Source organism: Vipera ursinii, assembly GCF_947247035.1.
Source record: "Vipera ursinii genome assembly, chromosome: 11".
Classification (NCBI taxonomy): Eukaryota; Metazoa; Chordata; class Lepidosauria; order Squamata; family Viperidae; genus Vipera; species Vipera ursinii.
Window position 1 is genome coordinate 12,822,212 of NC_139524.1, and position 19,865 is coordinate 12,842,076.

The 19,865-nt window shown below is 41.9% G+C and overlaps 2 protein-coding genes and 1 long non-coding RNA gene across 6 annotated transcripts in view; 2 read left to right on the forward strand and 1 right to left on the reverse strand.

Annotated features, from left to right (window-relative positions):
- Positions 1–6,930, reverse strand: part of EFL1 (elongation factor like GTPase 1) — a 50,985-nt gene extending 44,055 nt beyond the window's left edge. The window contains exons 1-8 of one of the 3 annotated variants that reach the window (XM_083371317.1): positions 6,906–6,930; positions 5,041–5,145; positions 4,124–4,191; positions 3,933–4,017; positions 3,329–3,462; positions 2,484–2,621; positions 1,713–1,927; positions 698–821 (exon numbers count right to left, since the gene is read on the reverse strand). In XM_083371317.1, the coding sequence (XP_083227443.1) occupies positions 698–821; positions 1,713–1,927; positions 2,484–2,621; positions 3,329–3,462; positions 3,933–4,017; positions 4,124–4,191; positions 5,041–5,131 (855 nt within the window). In that variant the 5' untranslated portion in view covers positions 5,132–5,145; positions 6,906–6,930. Of the gene's footprint in view, positions 1–697; positions 822–1,712; positions 1,928–2,483; positions 2,622–3,328; positions 3,463–3,932; positions 4,018–4,123; positions 4,192–5,040; positions 5,146–6,568; positions 6,719–6,758; positions 6,778–6,905 lie in introns of those variants that run through there. The other 2 variants (XM_083371318.1, XM_083371319.1) reach the window with 2 other exon arrangements.
- The window catches only part of LOC310645575, a 590,514-nt gene that overhangs the window by 214,370 nt on the left and 356,279 nt on the right, over positions 1–19,865 (forward strand). The gene's annotated exons all lie outside the window — the stretch shown is intronic.
- On the forward strand, positions 7,115–19,225 carry SAXO2 (stabilizer of axonemal microtubules 2). Its single transcript, XM_083371355.1, has 4 exons — positions 7,115–7,182; positions 13,345–13,524; positions 15,779–15,981; positions 16,880–19,225. The coding sequence occupies exons 1-4, from the start codon at positions 7,142–7,144 to the stop codon at positions 17,869–17,871; spliced, it is 1,416 nt and encodes a 471-aa protein (XP_083227481.1). The 5' UTR covers positions 7,115–7,141; the 3' UTR covers positions 17,872–19,225.

Sequence of the window (19,865 nt, forward strand, 5' to 3'; positions counted from 1 at the left end):
AAGCAGCCTTTATAAGGAATTACACTGCCATATGTACTGTATGTACCAACACATACCATCTACATGAATCTTACATGTGTAGATCATAAAACCCACCCTCTCGTCCCACTCCTCCGCTACACTCCTTAGTGTCATTCACTAAGCCTTTATGGGGGACAAATAGCTTGTGGAGGGCACCCCCTTTAAGAATGTATCCTGTATCCCCTCCATACAAAATGTGGAACCTACAATGGGGTAGACGGAACCCCAGCTTTGCTAAGTTAAGGCAGTAAAACATTATGGTCAGATTTATGCATGAAGCAAAAATGAGATGGTAAAGTGAGAGAATGGAGTGAGCAACATCAGATTTAGGAGAATCAGATTTCAGGTATTTCTCTATTTGAAAATCTCCCTGAAAGGGGAAAAAAAGCCAGCCATAATGACAGATAGATTCTTCCCTTTGCTGATACAAAGCTTTGATTTATGGTGCTGAATGTATTTCTCCTGATGCCAGCAATTAAATATCTGATACTGCAGTTTCTCATACCGCTATCGATAACAGTTGCCACTCACCCGTGCACTGGATCTGGGTGACAGCGTGCTTCCGAATGGCCAAATTTACTCAGTCAAGAAAGGGGCAATGATGCCCACACCATTTCGCTCCCCAAAAAGTGAGAACAAGAGTCCCGTTTCACACCCGGGATGCCCACAGTCTTACCTGATCGACTTTCATGATTCTCTTAGCTTTCATATTTAAATAATAATCTCCCCAGAGAGTCTTCAATAATATGGATGGTTTGATTCCCATCTTATGGCTGTACAGCTTAGCAAACTGTTCAATACTGGGAAAGAAACACAAATCAAGCCATTAGAGAAATCCATTTAGATAAAACAGCCTTCATAAGAAGGCTTCTGTGTCCACCTGCACAGTAATCAGCTGTGCACTTCTTCTCTGAGGTGACTGAAAAATAGCGTTACAACTACTTTACAGAGAACTCACATAATAGCAATAGCACTTAGTCTTATAGGCTGCTTCACAGTACTTTACAGCCCTCTCTAAGCCGTTTACAGAGTCAGCACATTGCCCCCAACAATCCGGGTCCTCATTTTACTGATCTTGGAAGGCTGAGTCAACCTTGAGCCGCTGAGAATCGAACTGCTGGCAGTGGGCAGAGTCAGCTTGCAATGCTGCATTCTAACCACCGCCGCTCAGGATAGAACTCCTGAAGTGAGCAGTGAATGCATTACTGCAGTACTGCATTCTAACCATTGTACCACCATAATGTAAGTATATAAGCATACACTCTCAACAGTTACTTTATTGAAAGGGTGTCCATTAACGTGCATGGCACAAAAGCTTGCCCCACTTCACACATGCACATTTGGCTGCTATAGTGTTGTCTATTGTCTGGATGTGCATACAAGGGCTGTTGATAAGCAAACAATGCAGCTACTCATGAGCTCAGCAAGACACACAAACACACACACACCCTTCCATCTTCATGTATCTTCCACCTCCTCCTGGCTCTGGTCCCAGGTCCGAGGCTAATGTAGTTGTTATCTACCTTAGTGAGGAAGCTGTGTGATTGTGGTATTATTTGTATCTCATTTTAGTCCAGACTGCCTCTTTACATGGGTTTTAACCCTTTTACTCTTTTGGTGAGTTTTGCAAGCCATCTTCTGGAATGGCAGCCGATGTGAAAGTGAATAAATCCAATTCAGTCTCAACTCACCCAAAGCCCCAGCCGTCAATTGCGCTGGCAAATACTACATTCCCCTGATCGGGTGAAAAATAAAGATGGGAATCGTCTGTGTACTCCAAGCCTGTACTCCAGTCATAAACCTGGTCCACATTAGTAGGATCAGAATTCAGCTGAAGATCCATGTCTTTCTCGGCTCTTTTTTCAAAGATTTGGGAAGTGAAGAGGGTAGCAGTGATGGCATTCACCTAGAAACAAAACTGAGTCATTTATTCTATGTATGGAATTGCAGCTTTAAGGCCCTACAGACAGATTAAGATTAGATAACCTTTATTGTCATTTTTTTTCCTGTAGGCACAACAGCACACATTAAAAATGAATTTAGTTGCTTGCGCTCAAAGTGTACACATACATAACACACTTTTAAAACATACCACATGCAATGTATAGACCCACACCCTTACATATAAGTAACATAAATTTTAATCACTGTCCATCTTGTTTACATAACGGAAGAAGGAAACTTTAGAGTAAAGTAAAAACCTGAGCATAAATGACACATTAAAATTACCAGAAGGATAGGAATTCAAGCTATTATAAAAGCACTTATGCTATCAAAATTACATTCAGATTGTCCTTGACACACAACCATTTGTTTAATGACCATTCAAACTTACAATGTCACTGAAAATAATTAATACTTTATTATACTTACACTCAATCTGCATTAATGTGTACTGGAAATACTGTTCTCCCCCCCCCAACCCCCAATCTTCCAATACTGAGACAAGGAACTCTCTTTACCTGTTCCAAGATGTTCTTAAGGTGAGAATAAGCTTCCTGAGGGGTAAATTTCAGTTCCAAGATGAGACGATCTATTTTATTAATCACCAGGACCGGACGGATGTTTTCCAGCCAAGCTTGACGTAACACTGCATGTGTCTAAAGACAAAAGGTTTTTCACAGGTTGTGAAGTTAAAACACACCAATAGGGATTTGTGGCACTTTGGGCCCGAGACTGAACAATGCTTTGAACTGAGCATGGGCACAGGTGTCATTTGTCAGTGCCTCTTTTCTGGAATTCACACAGTAGCCGAGCCAGGCCTAGGAAAATATGTTAAGGTTTGAACGAAAGCGTGGATGATGGCAGATGTCAACGTAGCATTCTGTTAAGATTCTCTCACAGAATTACTTTACTACAAAGACACACACAATAAGTCACCCAGTGAAGTAAAAACTAAAAACAGGTTGCTCTTAAAGCTGTGGTGGCCCAGTGGTTAGAATGCAGTAATGCAGGCTAACTCTGCCGACCGAGAGTAGTTCGATCCTGACTGGGTCAAGGTTGACTCAGCCTTTAATGCTTCCGAGGTCAGTAAAATGAGGAGCTGGATTGTTGGGGGGCGGGGGAAGAGGCTGACTCTGGAAATGGCTTAGAGAGGACTGTAAACACTATGGGATGGTATCTATAAGTGCTATTGCTATTAAAATTAGCACCTATAAGCATATGGGCATAGACATTTGTGCTTTTCGGCTTAGCATACTTTGATCAAGAGCCTATCTTAATTCGTGGTGTTAAAATCTGACAGATGTGAAAGACCACTCTTACTAATACTTTATTTATTAGTGAAAAGCATCTTGTTTTCCAATACCTGTGAGCAAACTCCTTCCACAGCATCTACTACAATGATGCAACCATCACAAAGTCTGACAGCTGTGGACACTTCTGAAGAGAAATCCACATGGCCAGGGGAGTCTATAAGATTGATGAGGTGTTCCTGATTGTCTAGAATCAAAGAAAGAAAAAAGTTAAAAGACTAAGTATTTTGGAAGTGAAGCCAGAGAGCATATGAATCACCACTAAACCGATGAATGGGTCTGCTCAGGTATTTTCTCTTCTACTTTAGAAAGTTTAAAGTATCCGTTTGCAATCAGTAGTTTCCCGTTACTGCTGGGTAATCAACTATAGTTTGTTAGTGGTATGGATTAAATATATATTCTCTGTGCTTGTGAAAATTTGCATTTTCGTAGCTCAGTAGCTATGCAACTTTAAACTTTCACCCTGATCTTTATGCTTCACTGCTCATCCTTTTAAGAATTGATCTGTGGTTTTAAACAGTAACAGTTCATGATTTCATTTGAACAGATCATATAATAGCAGGAAACAACGACCAATTCGAGACCAACTTCAGTGAGGCTATTTTAGGATCATGAAACATTTTATAGTTCAAATGCACCCAGAGGCTATTACTTTACCTTTCACAAAGAGCAATGAAATTGCACTTGATTTCATCGTGATACCTCGGACCTGCTCATCTTCTCGGCTATCCAAATATCTCAGCTGTATGAATGAAAATAACAGGAAAGGCGTTTTCCTACACGTTCTATAGGCTTTCGTCACAAAACAGTAACATTTAAAATAAAAGACTGAATAGGTATTAAAGCACCTTTCCCGCCAATCTTCTAGATATTATTCCATTGCTAGAAATGAGACAATCAGCTAACGTTGTTTTGCCTAGAAAGAGAAATAAAGAAAAATAAATACGGTATACTAGTAAATCCAAATATATACATATCAAAGGAAAAATATGAAATATATCAAAATCAAAGAAACAAAATGGCACTGAATTGTTTTAACTCGTGTGTGTGTGTGTGTGTGTGTGTGTGTGTGTGTTTGAGTTAAAACAATTTAATGCCTTTTGATTTTTACCCCCTTTATTTTTGGTCAGATCAAGGCAGCATACATACTTAATGATCCTATTTTTCCACATAACAATTTTTCAAAGGGAGGACTAGAATTCAGACTCCTGGTGTCTAGCGAAGCATCTTAGCTACCATATCAAACCGGCTCTCTTATTTACTCCTATTTTAATATGCAACTTCCCTGATTTAGCCCTAGTCAAAATGCTAGCTAATGGAGTTGCATCCTAGAAAATATAATCAATTTCCACTAAATATGATTATAGTGGTATGGAGCATTATAAACTCCCCCCCCCAACTCAGAAAAATACTTTTTTACAGAAACATAGAGTTGAAAGTTTTCTTTTTTTTAGCCCAGAAAAGTCCAATATTTTGCTGGTGAAGGAATTAAAATGAAAGCATCCTCCATAAGGAAAAGCTACTAATATGTAGCAAAGAATACAAAACAAAAAACCCACAAAAACTTCATCCATATGGCAATTAGTTACTTTTATGCCTGGCTGTCTCTGAAATAGTACACTAGTTGTTCTCCAGAGACACAAAGTCCACGTAACATCAGCCATATATACAATAAAAACAAACACTGCTTGTTGAAACAAATTAACTTAAATATATCCATAATTCACAAATAGTTGTTCTTTAGAGTGGAGGTTATTTCTCTTACCATGGTCTACATGAGCCAGAATACAAATATTCCTGATGCAGGCGGTGTTTTGCTGGAGTCCACTTGTTTTATTTGAACTAGCAAGAACCATGGTTTGATGTTTTACTGTAAGGAAAAGCATTTCATATTGAAAACAGGATGATGCAAATTAAAAAAAAAACACCTGCAGGTTTTGTATCAAGTTATGTATCAAGATGAGCTAGTTCTTAGCTTTCCAAATGGGTAAGGAATGTATATGACAAATGAATCTGGTTTTGCCCTGAAGCACAGTTAACCTGAAATCATACAATGTGTATTCATCTTTTATGAGAAACAAAAACACTCAAGTACTGAATACTATAACCCCTAACACTCATATTTCATGTTTTCCATACATATGTATTTAAAGCTGCATAATAATAAAGACTTTCTATCATTTTCTTTACTCTGAACCTGCTCCTGGAATCTCTCGTCTTCCGATTCTTTTTAACATCTTAAGAAACTGTCAAACAGGCGTTAGAAACATAAGCTCAACTCTTTCAAAGAAAAACAAGACAAATGCAGAAAGCAAACTCTATTCCTCCCAAGTGAAAGGCATACCTCATTTTCAAAGCCGAACCAATTAATTACTACCCTACGATTGTGATTCCTTTATTAAAAGCCTCACCTTACACAAAATTAGTCATTTCATTAGGAGGGCTGATATAAAGAAGAAAAACCGGGCTGCAATGTCACAGGAGGTTACAAAATATATAGTTATTAAAGACACTGAAGGATAGAGGACCCTTTAAAAGAGGAGAGAGAACAGAGTTGCTTTCCCATGCTCCAGATCATCAGACCCAGCGACTACGATCAATATTCAGAGTTACTTTGCATTAAATTATGCAAAGTCGTGGCATCAGACTAACTGGAGTCTATTGGAGTTGGGCCCCTAATCAATTCAGATCGATCAAGTGCTATCATATTTGGGAGGGCACGAGTGATTCCCTTGGAGCCAGCGTACAGAGAAACATCCAGAGATAGCCCTCAGCTTACAACTATTCATTCAGTGGCCGTTCAAAGTTGTAACAGCTCTAACGTGATTAAAATTCACACGCTTGGCAACTGGTTCATACTTATGACGGCAGTCTCCTGAATAGCCTTACAGGTATTCAACAGTTCATTTCGTGACCGTTCAAAGTTACAACGGCAGTGGAAAAAGTGACTTATGACCGTTATCCACATGACCTTTGTGGCAGCCCCAGGATCACGTGGTTGTAATTCAGATGCTTGGCAACTGGTTCCTACTTAGGAGGGCAGCAGCCCCGTGATCCCCTTCCCCGACCAGCCAAGTCAAGGGGGAAGCCAGATTCACTTAACAACCGCGTCACCGACTTCATAACTCACAACGGAGGCAAGGAAGGTTGTAGTGCTGCCCTAAGAAGCAGGCACATACATAGAATGAAGGCTATTGCTAAGCACATTGATTTGTGCTTTAAATTGTAAGCCGCCCTGAGTCTTCGGAGAAGGGCGGGATATAAATGGGATTAATTAATAAAAAAAAGCTCACTTAACGCCTGTCTCACTTAGCGACGGAGATTTTGGGCTCCGTTGTGGCCGTCAGTCGAGGACCACCAAAGTATAGCAAAGTAGTTAGCGTGTCGCAACCGTCTTTTCTCAAGACGGGCTCCAAAGTGGCTCCTGGTCCTCATTATACACACATACACACACACACACACACACACACACACACAGCCCACCAGGGAAGGGAGGCGGCGGGGGAAGCGAACTCTCGCCGCTTTCCCGGGCAAGGCGAGGGACGCCCCGGCTTCCCAACCAGTTCGCCTCCCCTAAAATAAGAAGCTAAGCCCCGCCCTGCTCCCCGTCCGACCCCGTTGGAAACTGACCTCCGCGGCGCCCGATATCCGCCCTTCCCGGAACCCAACCGGAAGTCGGTCTGGACCGCCGCGCCGCGCGACTCGAAGGAGAGGGGCGGAGCTTAACCAGCCGGGACTCCGCCCCTTGGGTACGGAGGCCGGGAGGGTTGCTAAGCGACGGGGCGCTTCCCTAGTTACCGAGCAGGAGGAGGAGGAGGAGGAGGAGGAGGCAAGCGAAGGCGGCAGCTGCGGGGAGAGACGCCGCGATGAAGCAGCCGCGGTGCCTGTGCCAGATTTGCACTTGCGGGTAAGAAGGTGGCCGGGAGGAGCGGGGTTTTTTTTTAGCGGCGCTTCTTCGCCGCCTCCCCGCCTTGGCCGCAGGGAGCGCTGGGGCCGCTCACACGACGCGCGTTCCCGACACGCGTGTGCCCGGCAGGGCCCTCTCCGTGGGGTTCTTGCTGAGGTGGAGGGGTGTTATGCGGGCCAAGGCGGCTTGGAATCCCCGTCCGCGCTTTTTTTTTCCCTTTCAGCCCGACCTACTCCACGGGGTTGTTGTGCATTCGGGTATAAAAATGGGATTATTATTATTATTATTATTATTATTATTATTATTATTATTATTATTATTATTATTATTATTATTATTATTATTATTAAAAAAGACCCTTCCACCAAGTTGCTTGGATAGGAAGGAGATGCTGCCCGTTTTATCCTCCTTACCTGCTTCCTTCGTTGGAACAACTACCCAGAGCAGGGGGTCTTCAAACTTGGCCCTTTTATGACTCGTGGACTTCAACTCCCAGAATTCCTCAGCCAGCCAGGCTGGCTGAGGAATTCTGGGAGCTGAAGTCCACGAGTCATAAAAGGGCCAAGTTTGAAGACCCGTGACCCAGAGTCACTGGGGAAGCAAGCAGCATATCGATCCCATGCCTTATGATTTCAGACCAGATCCCTCATCGCTGGCTCTAGGGTTGTTCCTTTTTTTGCTTGCTTGCCTGCCTGCTGCCTGCCAGCCAGTAGGGTGAAAAATCGCAATAAATTGATTCTTATTTCAGCAGCAGGCAAAAAAAAAAAAACTGACCAAAGAGAGAAGCAACCTGGAATTAAGGAGAAACTTCCTGACAGTGAGAGCAATTAACCAGTGGAACGGCTTGCCACCAGAAATCGTGGTAGCTCCATCACTGGAGGTTTTTAAGAAGAGGCTAGACAGTCACCTGTCTGAGACTCTATAGGTTCTCCTGCTTGGGCCAGGGGCTGGACTAGAAGACCTCCAAGGTTCCTTCCAGCTCTGTTCTATATATACACAAAACATTTCAGTCCTGAGATTTTGTCTTTTCTTGTTCTCGCTTGCTGACACTAAAACCTCACACTAGTGGCAGGCAAGTAAGCAAGCGAGAACAAGAAAGGACAACACCTCAGGACTGAAATGTTCTTTGCCTGCTGCCAAAATAAAGGATCAACTGGTGTGGGAAAATCTCTGGGGGGAAACCCATGAGCCCAGAGCTGCATTTATATACGTGTAAGGCAGGTATAGGAGGTGGGGAGGTCATGAGTATTAGTGCAGGGGTCCTCAACCCCTGGGCCATGGACCAGTACCGGTCCGCAGCATGCCAGCAACTGGGCCGCACAAACAAGCAAAGCCCCATCCACGGGATGCAGGCAGCACACAAAACCACACGCTTTCTGGTCCGTGAAAAAGCATTCTCCATGGAATCCCTGGTGCCCAAAAGGTTGGGGACCTCTGTATTAGTGTCTCCTGGATAGGCAATGTCCACCAGGCTAACTGAATGGGTGGGTGGGTGGGTGGGTGGATGAATAGACAGACAAGAGATAGATGGAAGATGGATATAGACAGATGACGGATGGATGGGGGAGAGAAAGGGAGGATAGATGGGGCAGATAGATAAGAGATAGATGAGAGATAGATGGATGGATGGATAAAATAAATAGAAAGCAGCAAAGCACCATACTCTAGCTTCCTAATTACTTGCAAGAATGCCTTGGGATCCATAAAGGTCCCACCGGGTCGATATAAATCCCTTTGGGCTGCTAGTTTACTTCTGGCAAATGGGTGTTTTATGACTGGCCATGCCCACCGTGGCTTCTGTTTTATGAATGAGCAAGCCCCCCACTGCAGCCATTTTGTGAGTGTATCCACCTTACGTTTTCAAAACGCCAATGCTGAAAGCATTGTTTACTTCTGGCCTGCAGCAATGAAAGTGCAGAAATTGATTGGTGTTAATATCGGGGAATGACCCCAGATCATATGTTCCACAATCTGTCTCGGAGAATAAGTGGCACCTGTTCCTTGTCACTTTCACTCCCTGGTACCCAGTGAATGCTGGGCAGCTTCAAGAAAACAATTTGGGTGCATCACAACATTTGTTTTAAGCAGAACGGCAAATGGTTCCTGAGAGACTGTCCATTGTTCAATTCTGCATCGTAACCACGTTGCTTTGCAGTTGGGTTGGCCGGTTCCTCTGCTTCCCTTTTGTATATGATATAATTTTTTCATCGGTTATTCATGGCAAACACAGCAGAATTACTCATCCTTGAAGGAGGCTGACAGCTACTTTTCTTTCTCCATCACCATTTTAGACTTGCTTCTTTTGGCTCCAAAGTTATGTCCAAAAACAAAAGCATTCACCCTGAAGGTGATATTGTGTTCCAGCATGTTGTGCACACTTAAAAAAACAAAACAGAACACATCGCAAATGATGTGTGTCTGTGTGGATGGGTAATAGTAGCTGAAATATTGCTTGAGATGAAAATCTCTCCACCAGAATTGCTTATTGGCACCAAAATGTCAACATAAATACTAGCTTTAGAAAATACATACTAGCAAGATAATAGCAAAAGGAGAAATAATTAAATTTCTGTCCCTATGCTCGCACATCTCCAGTAGAAATATATTAGACCCAAACACACATATATTTAATTTTACCCTGAGGACCATTAAACATTACTCTTACTTTTTTTTTACGACCCTGAGTCCCTTTATTTGGGGTGGAGTTGGGGTAATTGAATGGAGGTGAATGAATTATTCTTGCATTTTCACTTCGAAGGAAGTGGAGCCTTCCAGTGGATACTTGTTGGAACTGGGGCTAGGAGCCCAAATCCTTGAATCTTACTCAAGGAGCCCACATGGTATTTAAAGTGATGGCTAGCTACATTTGGAACCCAAAGGAAGTTTCAACAACAGGTTGGGATATGGGAGTCAACTATTTAAACAAACAAAAAGTTAAAAACAAATTACAGTGTGATTCAACTCCTTGAATCCTAGCCAATATAAACATTGAATGATATGACAGGCAAGAGAATTAAACAGGCTTTTTGTTCAGATTCAGGGATGAAATACCAGAGAACAAAAGCTCTGCGAACCACGATTCTCAACAAACGATTTGCACAATAAACATTGTCAACAGTTTTGTAACTGATAAGAATCTCAAGTCGGTGTTCATTTAGGCATTAATTACATTTGCCAGGTTTATTAGCTGCACTATTTGTTTCAATGGGAAACCTTGTTGCTTAGGACTTGTTACCTGGGGAATTCAGCCATACACAAATTAAGAGTTGCTAAGAAGAAGAGAGAGAAAAAAATAGGACAACGTAGAAAGTAGTTATGTAAGTGGTAAGAGGACTGTAATTTTTCATCTGATTACAGTTGTGTGTGTATGATTATAAATGTCACCTAATCTTTGTGCGTACATAAAGATACCCATAGGGACATTCTTTCTGTGAGAAATGCTTCTGTCCTAATCAACTGAGCTAGTTGTGATTTTTCTAAGTTTGCAACTAAAAGTACTCATGTAGATGACACGCATACTCAACTTAATAGGCACCTGTGTAATCGCAACTGAACTCAGTGACACCTTCCTACTTCTGATTCATGCTATTATCATTAAAGTAGTTTGATAGATGTCTCTCCTTCGGCAAGATACTCAAAATTATAGAACTATATTGGGGGTTATGAGATCCAGTGCAGTGCAGTGCTTAAGGTATCAGGTCAGAAACTGGGAGACTGGGAGTTCTTGTACTCCCATAGGCACAAAGCCAGCTGGGTGACCTTAGGGGCCAATTCTCTCTCTCAGTCCTAAGAAACAGGTAATGGCAAACCACTTCTAAAAAAACAACAACTAATGACCATAGTATGCTAAAACTGGTTTTCTTTCTTAGTATAAGTATCCTTAATATCATTTATAAATTAGAACAGAACAGAGTAGCAGAGTTGGAGGGGACCTTGGAGGTCTTTTGGTCCAACTTCCTGCACATACAGGAAACCCTGTGCCATTCTTGACAAATGGCTGTCCAGTTTCTTCTCAAAAACCTCCAGCGATGGAGCACCCACAAGTTCTGAAGGCAACCCATTTCACTGGTTAACTGTTCTGACTGTCTGGAAATTTCTCCTTAGTTCTAAGTTGATTCTCAGGAGAAATTGACTGCAAACATGAATTAAAGGACAAAAGACTCTACAAACGCTATAGTCTTTTTCGTCTTGTTAGACTAGAGAATTAAATACAGTAATGACATTTCCTTGTAACCAAGCCTTGTTGGCTGTTTCCCACTTCCACATGAATCGCGATTATCCTAAACAGCTATACGAAGGGTTTCAAACCTTCAAAACTGTACACAGCAATTTATTTTTGAACCCTAAGGTTCCCCCGCACATGCGTGCTAGTCGTTTCCGACTCTAGGGACCGGTGCTCATCTCTGTTTCAAAGCCGAAGAGCCAGCGCTTGTCCGAGGACGTCTCCGTGGTCATGTGGCCGGCATGACTAGATGCCAAAGGCACACGGAACGCTGTTACCTTCCCACCGGAGCGGTCCCTATTTTTCTACTTGCATTTTTACGTGCTTTCGAACTGCTAGGTTGGCAGAAGCTGGGACGAGTAACAGGCGCTCACTCTGTTACGCAGCACTTGGGATTCGACCCGCCAAACTGCTGACCATTAATACTGAAATCACATGTGCTTTGCTCAAACATAATTGTAACTATACTGGTGCCCTAGAAGAAGATAAAAGATAAATTAAACTGCTGTTTTTGAATTATTCTATAGCATTAGACAGTTGAGAATAGAAGAGGAGATTTAGACTTCCAAAAAGGAAAAAAATTGACAGAATGTATAGAACGAAAGTGAGAGGAAGAGGAAAGCAAGAGAAAGAGAGGAAACAGGGGAGAATGGTGACTGGTTGACTTCCTTCTGATGTCACAATTCATCGCATCTCAAACAGTAAGTCGTTCCTTAACAACTAGAGGAATAAGCAACCTTACAAGGATGGTGAGATCATTTTGATGACAGGGGATTTACTGAACGTTTTCACTTGTTTCCATGAATGTAACCGTAGCCAACAGTGACCCTAGCTAGATTAGCTGTCAAAATCATGAGAACAAATTGCAGTGGGATCCAAAAGACTGGCTGGATTCAGCCATGGTCTTCGTAATCAGATGTCTCATTCAGAGTTACTCAACTCCTGACCCATGAGGCAAAGATAAATGAAATAAAGAAAAGAGCAGAGCTCACTTTATCACACCCCTCAAACCTGACACAGTCAGCTGCTTGAACCCTAGTCGTGATGACAACTCTACAAAGACCCACCTGTTGAAAAGCCAGTGCAGTCATCAAGTTAGGCAGGGACCTAAGACATTGGCATTCAACTCCCAGCTCATTCTTTATCCTCCTTCCACAGTATTACTTTGAGGGTAAAATATGTGGGGGGAAAAGATATTAAGTCTGTCCTAAGCCCCTTAATGAATTAGGCGTCCAATGAAAAGCTACTATATCAGCTTTTTAGCCCTGTGCTTAACTCTGCGAACCCAGGAGATAGTTTAGCTTCCCCTTCATTATCCTTTGACTTTGATCCCAACCCTAACTGGATTGAATTCTGGATGTAGATAAGAAACATCTTAAAGAGAATGCCATCTTTAATATCCATCTCGCAAAATGTAGAAGACTGAATATTTGCTGCTGACAGGTTAATCTTTTTAATGTGATTTATTTTTTTAGGACCTCTATTGAATTTCCGTAAAATGCGTTAAGTATCAGTAAATTCTGCTGAAACCTCTTAATGTTTTTTTTTTGCCCTTATCCAAATTAGGGACCTGAGGAATTCATTTTGATTAAGCTGTCAGAAAACTTAAAGTCCTAATGGAGGTTGCAGTTTTCTTTGGATTAGTTTTATCTGAGTAATGAGAAACGTTTTGTTTTCATTCATTCATTTATAGATTGGGAATAGCCTACAAGACTGCATTAAACTGAATCGTCCGGAACGCAGTCTGTAAAAGAAGCAAACTCAGATAAATGTAATTTTATCTGATCGGTAAATATGCAGTCTTTGCACAGTGTTAACAAGGCTGCTTTTTAATACTTCAAGAAGTAATCACCATCTCCAGATCTTGGTTAGTACTTGCGTTATCGTTGATTATGGTCTCCATTTTTCTTTTTTATTTCCTGGTTGCTCTTCAAACCCAGGCGCCATCGTTGTCCTCATAATCCTACAAGGATTTATGACTATGGAGGAGAGTCAAGCCTCATGACGGAATACACGGAAAAATACCCTTTATACAGCAATGCCATTCCTCCCAAGAGCCTCAGGCCCAAACAGGAATATCGCAGCCATGGAGGGAAAATGGAAGGCCTCACCACTTTCAGGTAAATATGGCGCAATATTAGAAACTGGAACTTCCAGGCAATCAGAGTGAAAATAGGGGAGAAGAGGAAGATAATTTATTGAGTTTTGTTTTGAAGTAAGTTGTGATGCACGGGTAGTCCACGACTTACAGCAGTTCGTTTAGTGACTATCCAAAGTTACAGTGGCACTGAAAAAAGTGACTTAGCACCATTTTTCACACTTACGACCTTTGCAGCATCCCCATGGTCACGTGATGCACATTCAGATGCTTGATCTCTGACTCACATTTATGACGGTCGCAGTGTCCCAGGATCCCATGATCCCCTTTTGTGACCTTCTGACAAGCAAAGTCAGTGGGGGAATCCAGATTCACTTAACAACCGGGCGACTAACTTAACAACTGCAGTGATTCACTTAACCAACATTAAGCGGGGGAAATCGTTAACATGGGGCAAAACTGACTTAACACACGTCTCACTTAACAACATAAATTTTGGGCTCGGTGACGGTCGTAAGCTATAGTTTTAATCAAAATTGTTACGCAGTCAACATTTGACTGTCTGAATAGAGATTGCCTCAATGTTTTATGGATGGGGGGGGAAATCGCAAACTTTGCCCGTGACTCAAGGAGTAATTCTGCGGGGAGAAAGGAAGAACAGTGGTGTTTTAATGTTAATATGTTCTGTACCAGCCTGCTACCGGCCCTGCAGAAAAGGCAGGGACAACCCCTTTTACAAGAAGGCAAGAGGCTGGAAATAAGCCTGGCAAATTTATTAACATAAAAACACAGAGCAAAGAGAGCAAACACGAACCATGAAACAGGAGCTTTTCAAGCGGTTGCCTTCAGCAAACCAGCCCTCCCACGCATTCCCCTTTTATACAGTTCAGGGCGTGGCTTCTCTCTGCCTCCTTCCGAGGTGCCCCATTGCCTTCCTCTGTTTACTCCTGATTGACTGCCTCCTGCGTCGGGCGTCCTTGAACAGGGCCAGCTGTGGGTCATCTTCATCCACGCTGTCAGGCTCACACAGCTGGGTCTCCATCGTGACCAGGTGGGAGGGGCCTGGCTGAGGGCTCTGCGGAGCCTCAAGGCCATCATCAGCAAGCTCTTCAACACCCCCCTCCTCCTCCTCTTAGTCGTCCGACCCAACTGCCGAACCCACAGGCTGACCCTGAATCACAACATAATATTCTGCATTACGTAGGAGAGAAAAAAAGAGCCAGTTTGGCGTAGTGGCGTAATATAACGGTTGAGGTACCAGGCTAAAAACCAGAAGGCTGTGAGTTCTATTTGTGCTGAAGGCATAAAGCCAGCTGGGTGATCTTGGGCTGGCTAGGAAGGAGGCAAACCACTTCTGAAAATCTTGCCAAGAAAACGGCAGGGACTTGTCCAGAGAGTTGCCAGGAATCACAAACTGACTAAAAGACTCATACACACTTTGGGAGCAAAGACAAGCCTATTTCAGCCCATGTCCGTTTTATTTGGAACTTTTCCTAGATCCCTTTTGTCTTTTTCAGCATCATAATTTTCTTTAAAAAAAAAGAGAGAGAGAGAGAGGATTAATCTTTCTTCTCCACTAAAGCTTGATGAAGGTTAAAATATATATGTTGCTATTTCTGGTAACTCTTAATGGACTTTTGCTGATTAACGTTGAACGATGAGGCTTTATAATATGTTTATAGATGATAGATGAGATATGGGAAGAAATGTTTTTGTCGAGATGTCAGAGAAGGTGATAAGTTAATGAAACTGTGCTTGTCTTGATGAAGTGGGGAGGTCCCTTCTTTATGGGGGGGGGGTTTCTTCTTTTTTCTGCACTTTTTGAATTTTCTTTTAACTTTTTATATTTTTCTTAAGCTTGTTTTAGGTTTTTTTCTCTTTGTGTTGTTAAACTTTCATAAAATGGCTATGAAATCTTGCCAAGATAACCGCAGGGATTTGCTGTGAGGTGGAAGGAAAGGAAAGGAAAGGGAAAGGAAAAGAAAGGGAAGAAAGAAGAGGAAAGGGAAGGAAGGAAGGAAAGAAGGAAGGAAGGAAGGAAGGAAGGAAGGAAGGAAGGAAGGAAGGAAGGAAGGAAGGAGAATGTTCCTCTTAGAATCAGGCTTACCAACCTTATGTTTTGTAGTTTTTTTATCTTAAGACATAATCAACCAGTTTTCTTTCCCTGTCTGGGAAGATTTTAATTAGAGCCCCGATTTCAATCACTCCAAAGATTGATTTATTGACTAAATGCTGCGGTTATGGTTTGTTTCTCAGAGTTTTTTTTCCCTCCCCAGATCTGACTACCTTCCCTATGATATAACATATCGACCCCTTCGTGTACAAGAGGAATACAGGCCCATTGCTGGAGAAATTGACATGGTGACCACTTACCGGAGAGATTTTAACCCTCACAAAATAGAACCAATAATATTAGTAAGACCTGCAGAAAAGAAATATGTTTCTAAATGCAAACTGAATGCCATCCCAACCTACCAAGGTAATAGTGCCAATTACTTTTACAAATGGGGGAAAAAAAAGATTGCCAGGGATGATGGATGAGATGTCAAACTGCTGCTTTGGAGAGGCAGATGCTGACTTGGTTGTTGCAATGCCAACTTGATAATTTCCCTGTAACTGAAAGATGTCTAATCAGCAGCCAACACTCTTTTTAAGAGCACATGGTAATTTAAGGCCATCATTAGGCTCTGAGACCACAAACTAGTACAGTGGTCTTCATGAAACCACCAGAGAACTACATGGCTGATAAACTGAAGCATGTTCCATCAAACATGCTTCCCAAAGCGTGTTTGATGCAACATGCTTTGGGAAACATGTTCATCAGCCACCAGAGTGATTTTAGGAGGCCTCCTGGCGATCTTCCAAAGAGCTTCAAGCCTGAACCTACTAAAATAGAAACAAATTTTGATGCGACTCACAGAATTCTTGCAATCGCTTCCAGCTGTGGGCGGTTTCCTTACCTGAGCTTCATAAAGCAAATACCCTGTAAGGGCCTAAAATGATTTAAACTGATCTGATAAACATGTCCTCTCCGTAAATGCTAGGACCTAGTTAAGCAGATTTTACGTACGGGATCTAGACATTTCAGACAACCCGCACTCGGCATTTGCCCAATATTATAATTCTCAGGGTTTCTTATGCAAAGTCCTTTAAGATCAAGTGACATACTGTAGATACCTTCTTCGTATGTTCTCCTAGTCAAATATGACGGAAGTAATCCAATATGTCTCTGTAAGTTCTGGCAGAATCAATGATTTGGGCACATTCTCCCTTCACCTTTTGTAAGCTCCTCCGTGCCCGCCTCTTAGTTGAGGCGTATGGGAAGAATTAGCAGCCTCTGTCACAAAAGTAACAATTCCGTTCTTTTTATCTTAAAGCTGATTTTAAACCCTGGGAAATAGAAAAAAGGGCACTCTGTAAAGTGGAGCGCGTCTACCACCCCCCCACTGAAAAGTTTGGAAACGCCACTACCTCTCAGGATGCTTTTATCCCAAGGGAACTCGCCCTCCGGAAGATCATTAAACCTGCTGATGCCACCACCGCTTCAGACCAACCTTTTGTCGGTGACACGAGTCACCGGAGCGACTATGTTCCTCATCAGCTGGAACCCAGGTGGAAGAAGTCAAAAGAAGCGTACAGGCCCAGTAGTCAGCCTTTTGAAAATGTCACCACCCACCAGACCGATTTTCGGGGGCTTCCCGGCAACCTTGCAAAAAGCTTCAAGCCCGAACCTACCAAAATAGAAACCAAATCCGATTTTGAGGGAATTACGGAATTCCGCGATCGCTTTCAGCCGTGGGCCGTTTCCTTACCTGAGCTTCGTAAAGCGAAGGAGTACGCCCCACCCACCGGTAGCATGGAGCTGAATTCCACATCCCGCCTGGATTATCCTCCTCACGTCGTCAGCCCGGTGGTCCTCGTGAAACCGCTGGAAAGGAGCAAGAAAATTGGTCTTCCCTTCCAAGGAAACACAACTATGAGAGATTCCTTCCAAGCCTGGGATCTCCATCCACCAGAAATGATTAAAAGAATCCAGGAAATACCAAAGCCCTCAGGTAAATTTGAGGATCTCACCACCTTCCGGTCTCACTATACGCCACACAGTCTAATCCCAACCCAGAGCTGCAAACCTCCAAAGGTGGCTTTGTCCACTTCGGCTCGTTTCGAGGATGAAACCCTGTATCGTAGTGACTATACCCCAAAGAAAATAGAGATCTGTCCTGCAAACTACCCATCTCCTCCAGGATATGTCTATGTCAGCACCGATTCACGCGGTCACAAATTCTTCCGCAAGGTGACCCCAGAAGTCAGTAAGGTGGTCCATCCAAATGGCAATCACCTTCCAAAAGAAATAGCTGTTGTATCGTAATCTCTCATTATTTGCTCTGCCCAGGGCTGAACAAATATCATGCCTTAGGCAGATGAATATGGTTGCTCTAACTAACCATTAAAATAAGCACAGTGATTACAATAATTTTGGGAAGGTGAAAATCGAAATGTTTGTAAGATTGGTGACAGAAACTGAATCAGTATTTCTATAGGGGAAAAAAAATTCAGTTGTTTGTTAAAATAATTTAATCCTTATTGAAAATGACTCGTTTGGCAATAACTTGACAATTTAATATACAGTAAGCACTTTTACTATGTATTGTATAGTATGATTTGAAGGTAATCTGTCTGTAGCTACCTTTCCCCCCCCCCAATCTATTTTCTCAAGCTAGATCCAGGAAGGAATCATTAGTTACACCTATAGTTTTCCAGGTTAATTTTTGACATGTTATCTTCAGTAATGTCTGGTCACAGAAGTAGGCTAGAGTTGACTGATTACTGGCTAGAGAGATCAACAGGAGCCAATGATTATGTTTACAAATAAGCCTATAATACCTTGAACCGAAAGTATTATAACAGCATGTTGAGTGATCCCAGAACTAGCTTTATTTTTTTTTAACTTTACGGGGCTTATTGGATGATAAATGACACTTAGCTGGTCACTGATCTGCATATCGGCATATCTGTACTTGCCTGAAATATGGGGCAAACCTCAACATTCTGGCATCCTGTCCCATCAACACAACTTTTGGGGTTGGAACAAAAGGCAGAGTCTTAGTCTCACTGGTCAATGTCCCTTGAAGCATCTTCTTTGAAGCAAATTCAGTTGAGCTAACTACCCTGGAAAGATTTATAGGATCACAAGTACACATACGGCCTCAGCCTCACTAGACAGATTGAGAAAAAATTCGATTCAATTTTAGTGTTGATTCAATTTCTTATTGGGAAAAAAAAGAGCAAGATAACATTGTAGAATGATAAATCAGCCTTTCAGATCGTTATTTCAGCCATGTTTTTTTAATTAATGAAGTCCTGATTTGATTAGTCCTAAACTGATGAAATTTGTTCCAGTGAGTGTTTCTGTTTCAATATGATAGATTGAATTTTACCTCTTGAGTTATTTTGTACTCGTTAATTTAAGGAAATGGTTTTATAATTGAAGCACCATGTAATCCTTCTGCTCTGTCCTCAAGTTATCCAAGTCAGAGACCGAGACTGATAAATAGTGTCAAAAGGGCAAAAATAAATCATCCCAAAAAGGACAAGAAACCATCTGAATGTCTGGGAATGTTTGCTTTGTGTCACTCACACAGATACAGACTGAGATTAGCATCCATTTATTTTATAACTTGTCCTATGTAAATGTATTGCTCTAAAAATCTAATTAAACACTGTTGTGTCACATTATATTTTCCGTTTCTTAATATACTTTTAAAGATTGTAGCTCGACTAAGGGTGTAGAATCCCATTTGCTCTGAAATTGTAACATATTTGGGGGTTTTTGGCCACAAGATAGATACAAATAAATTCCTGAATGCTATGGAATGAAATTTTTTGAAATGTTGTCATAAGGTAATCCTTGACTTGCAACAATTCATTTAGTGACCAAAGTTACAACAGCATTGAAAACAATGACTAGAATAGAATAGAAATAAAGAATAGAATAGAATAGAATAGAATAGAATAGAATAGAATAGAATAGAATAGAATAGAATAGAATAGAATAGAATAGAATAGAATAGAATAGAATAGAAGCTGGAAGGGACCTTGGAGGTCTTCTAGTCCAGCCCCCTGCTCAAGCAGGAGAACCTATACCATCTCAGACAAGTGAATGTCCAGTCTCTTCTTAAAAATCTCCAGTGATGGAGCACTCATGATTTCTAGGGGTGAGTTGTTCCACTGCTTGATTGGCCTCACTGTGACTTGTGATCATTTTTCACACTTATGACTGTTGCAGCATCCCTATGGTCATGTGAACAAAATTCAGACACTTGGCAACTGGCTTGTACTTAGAACGGTGGCAGCTTCCCAATG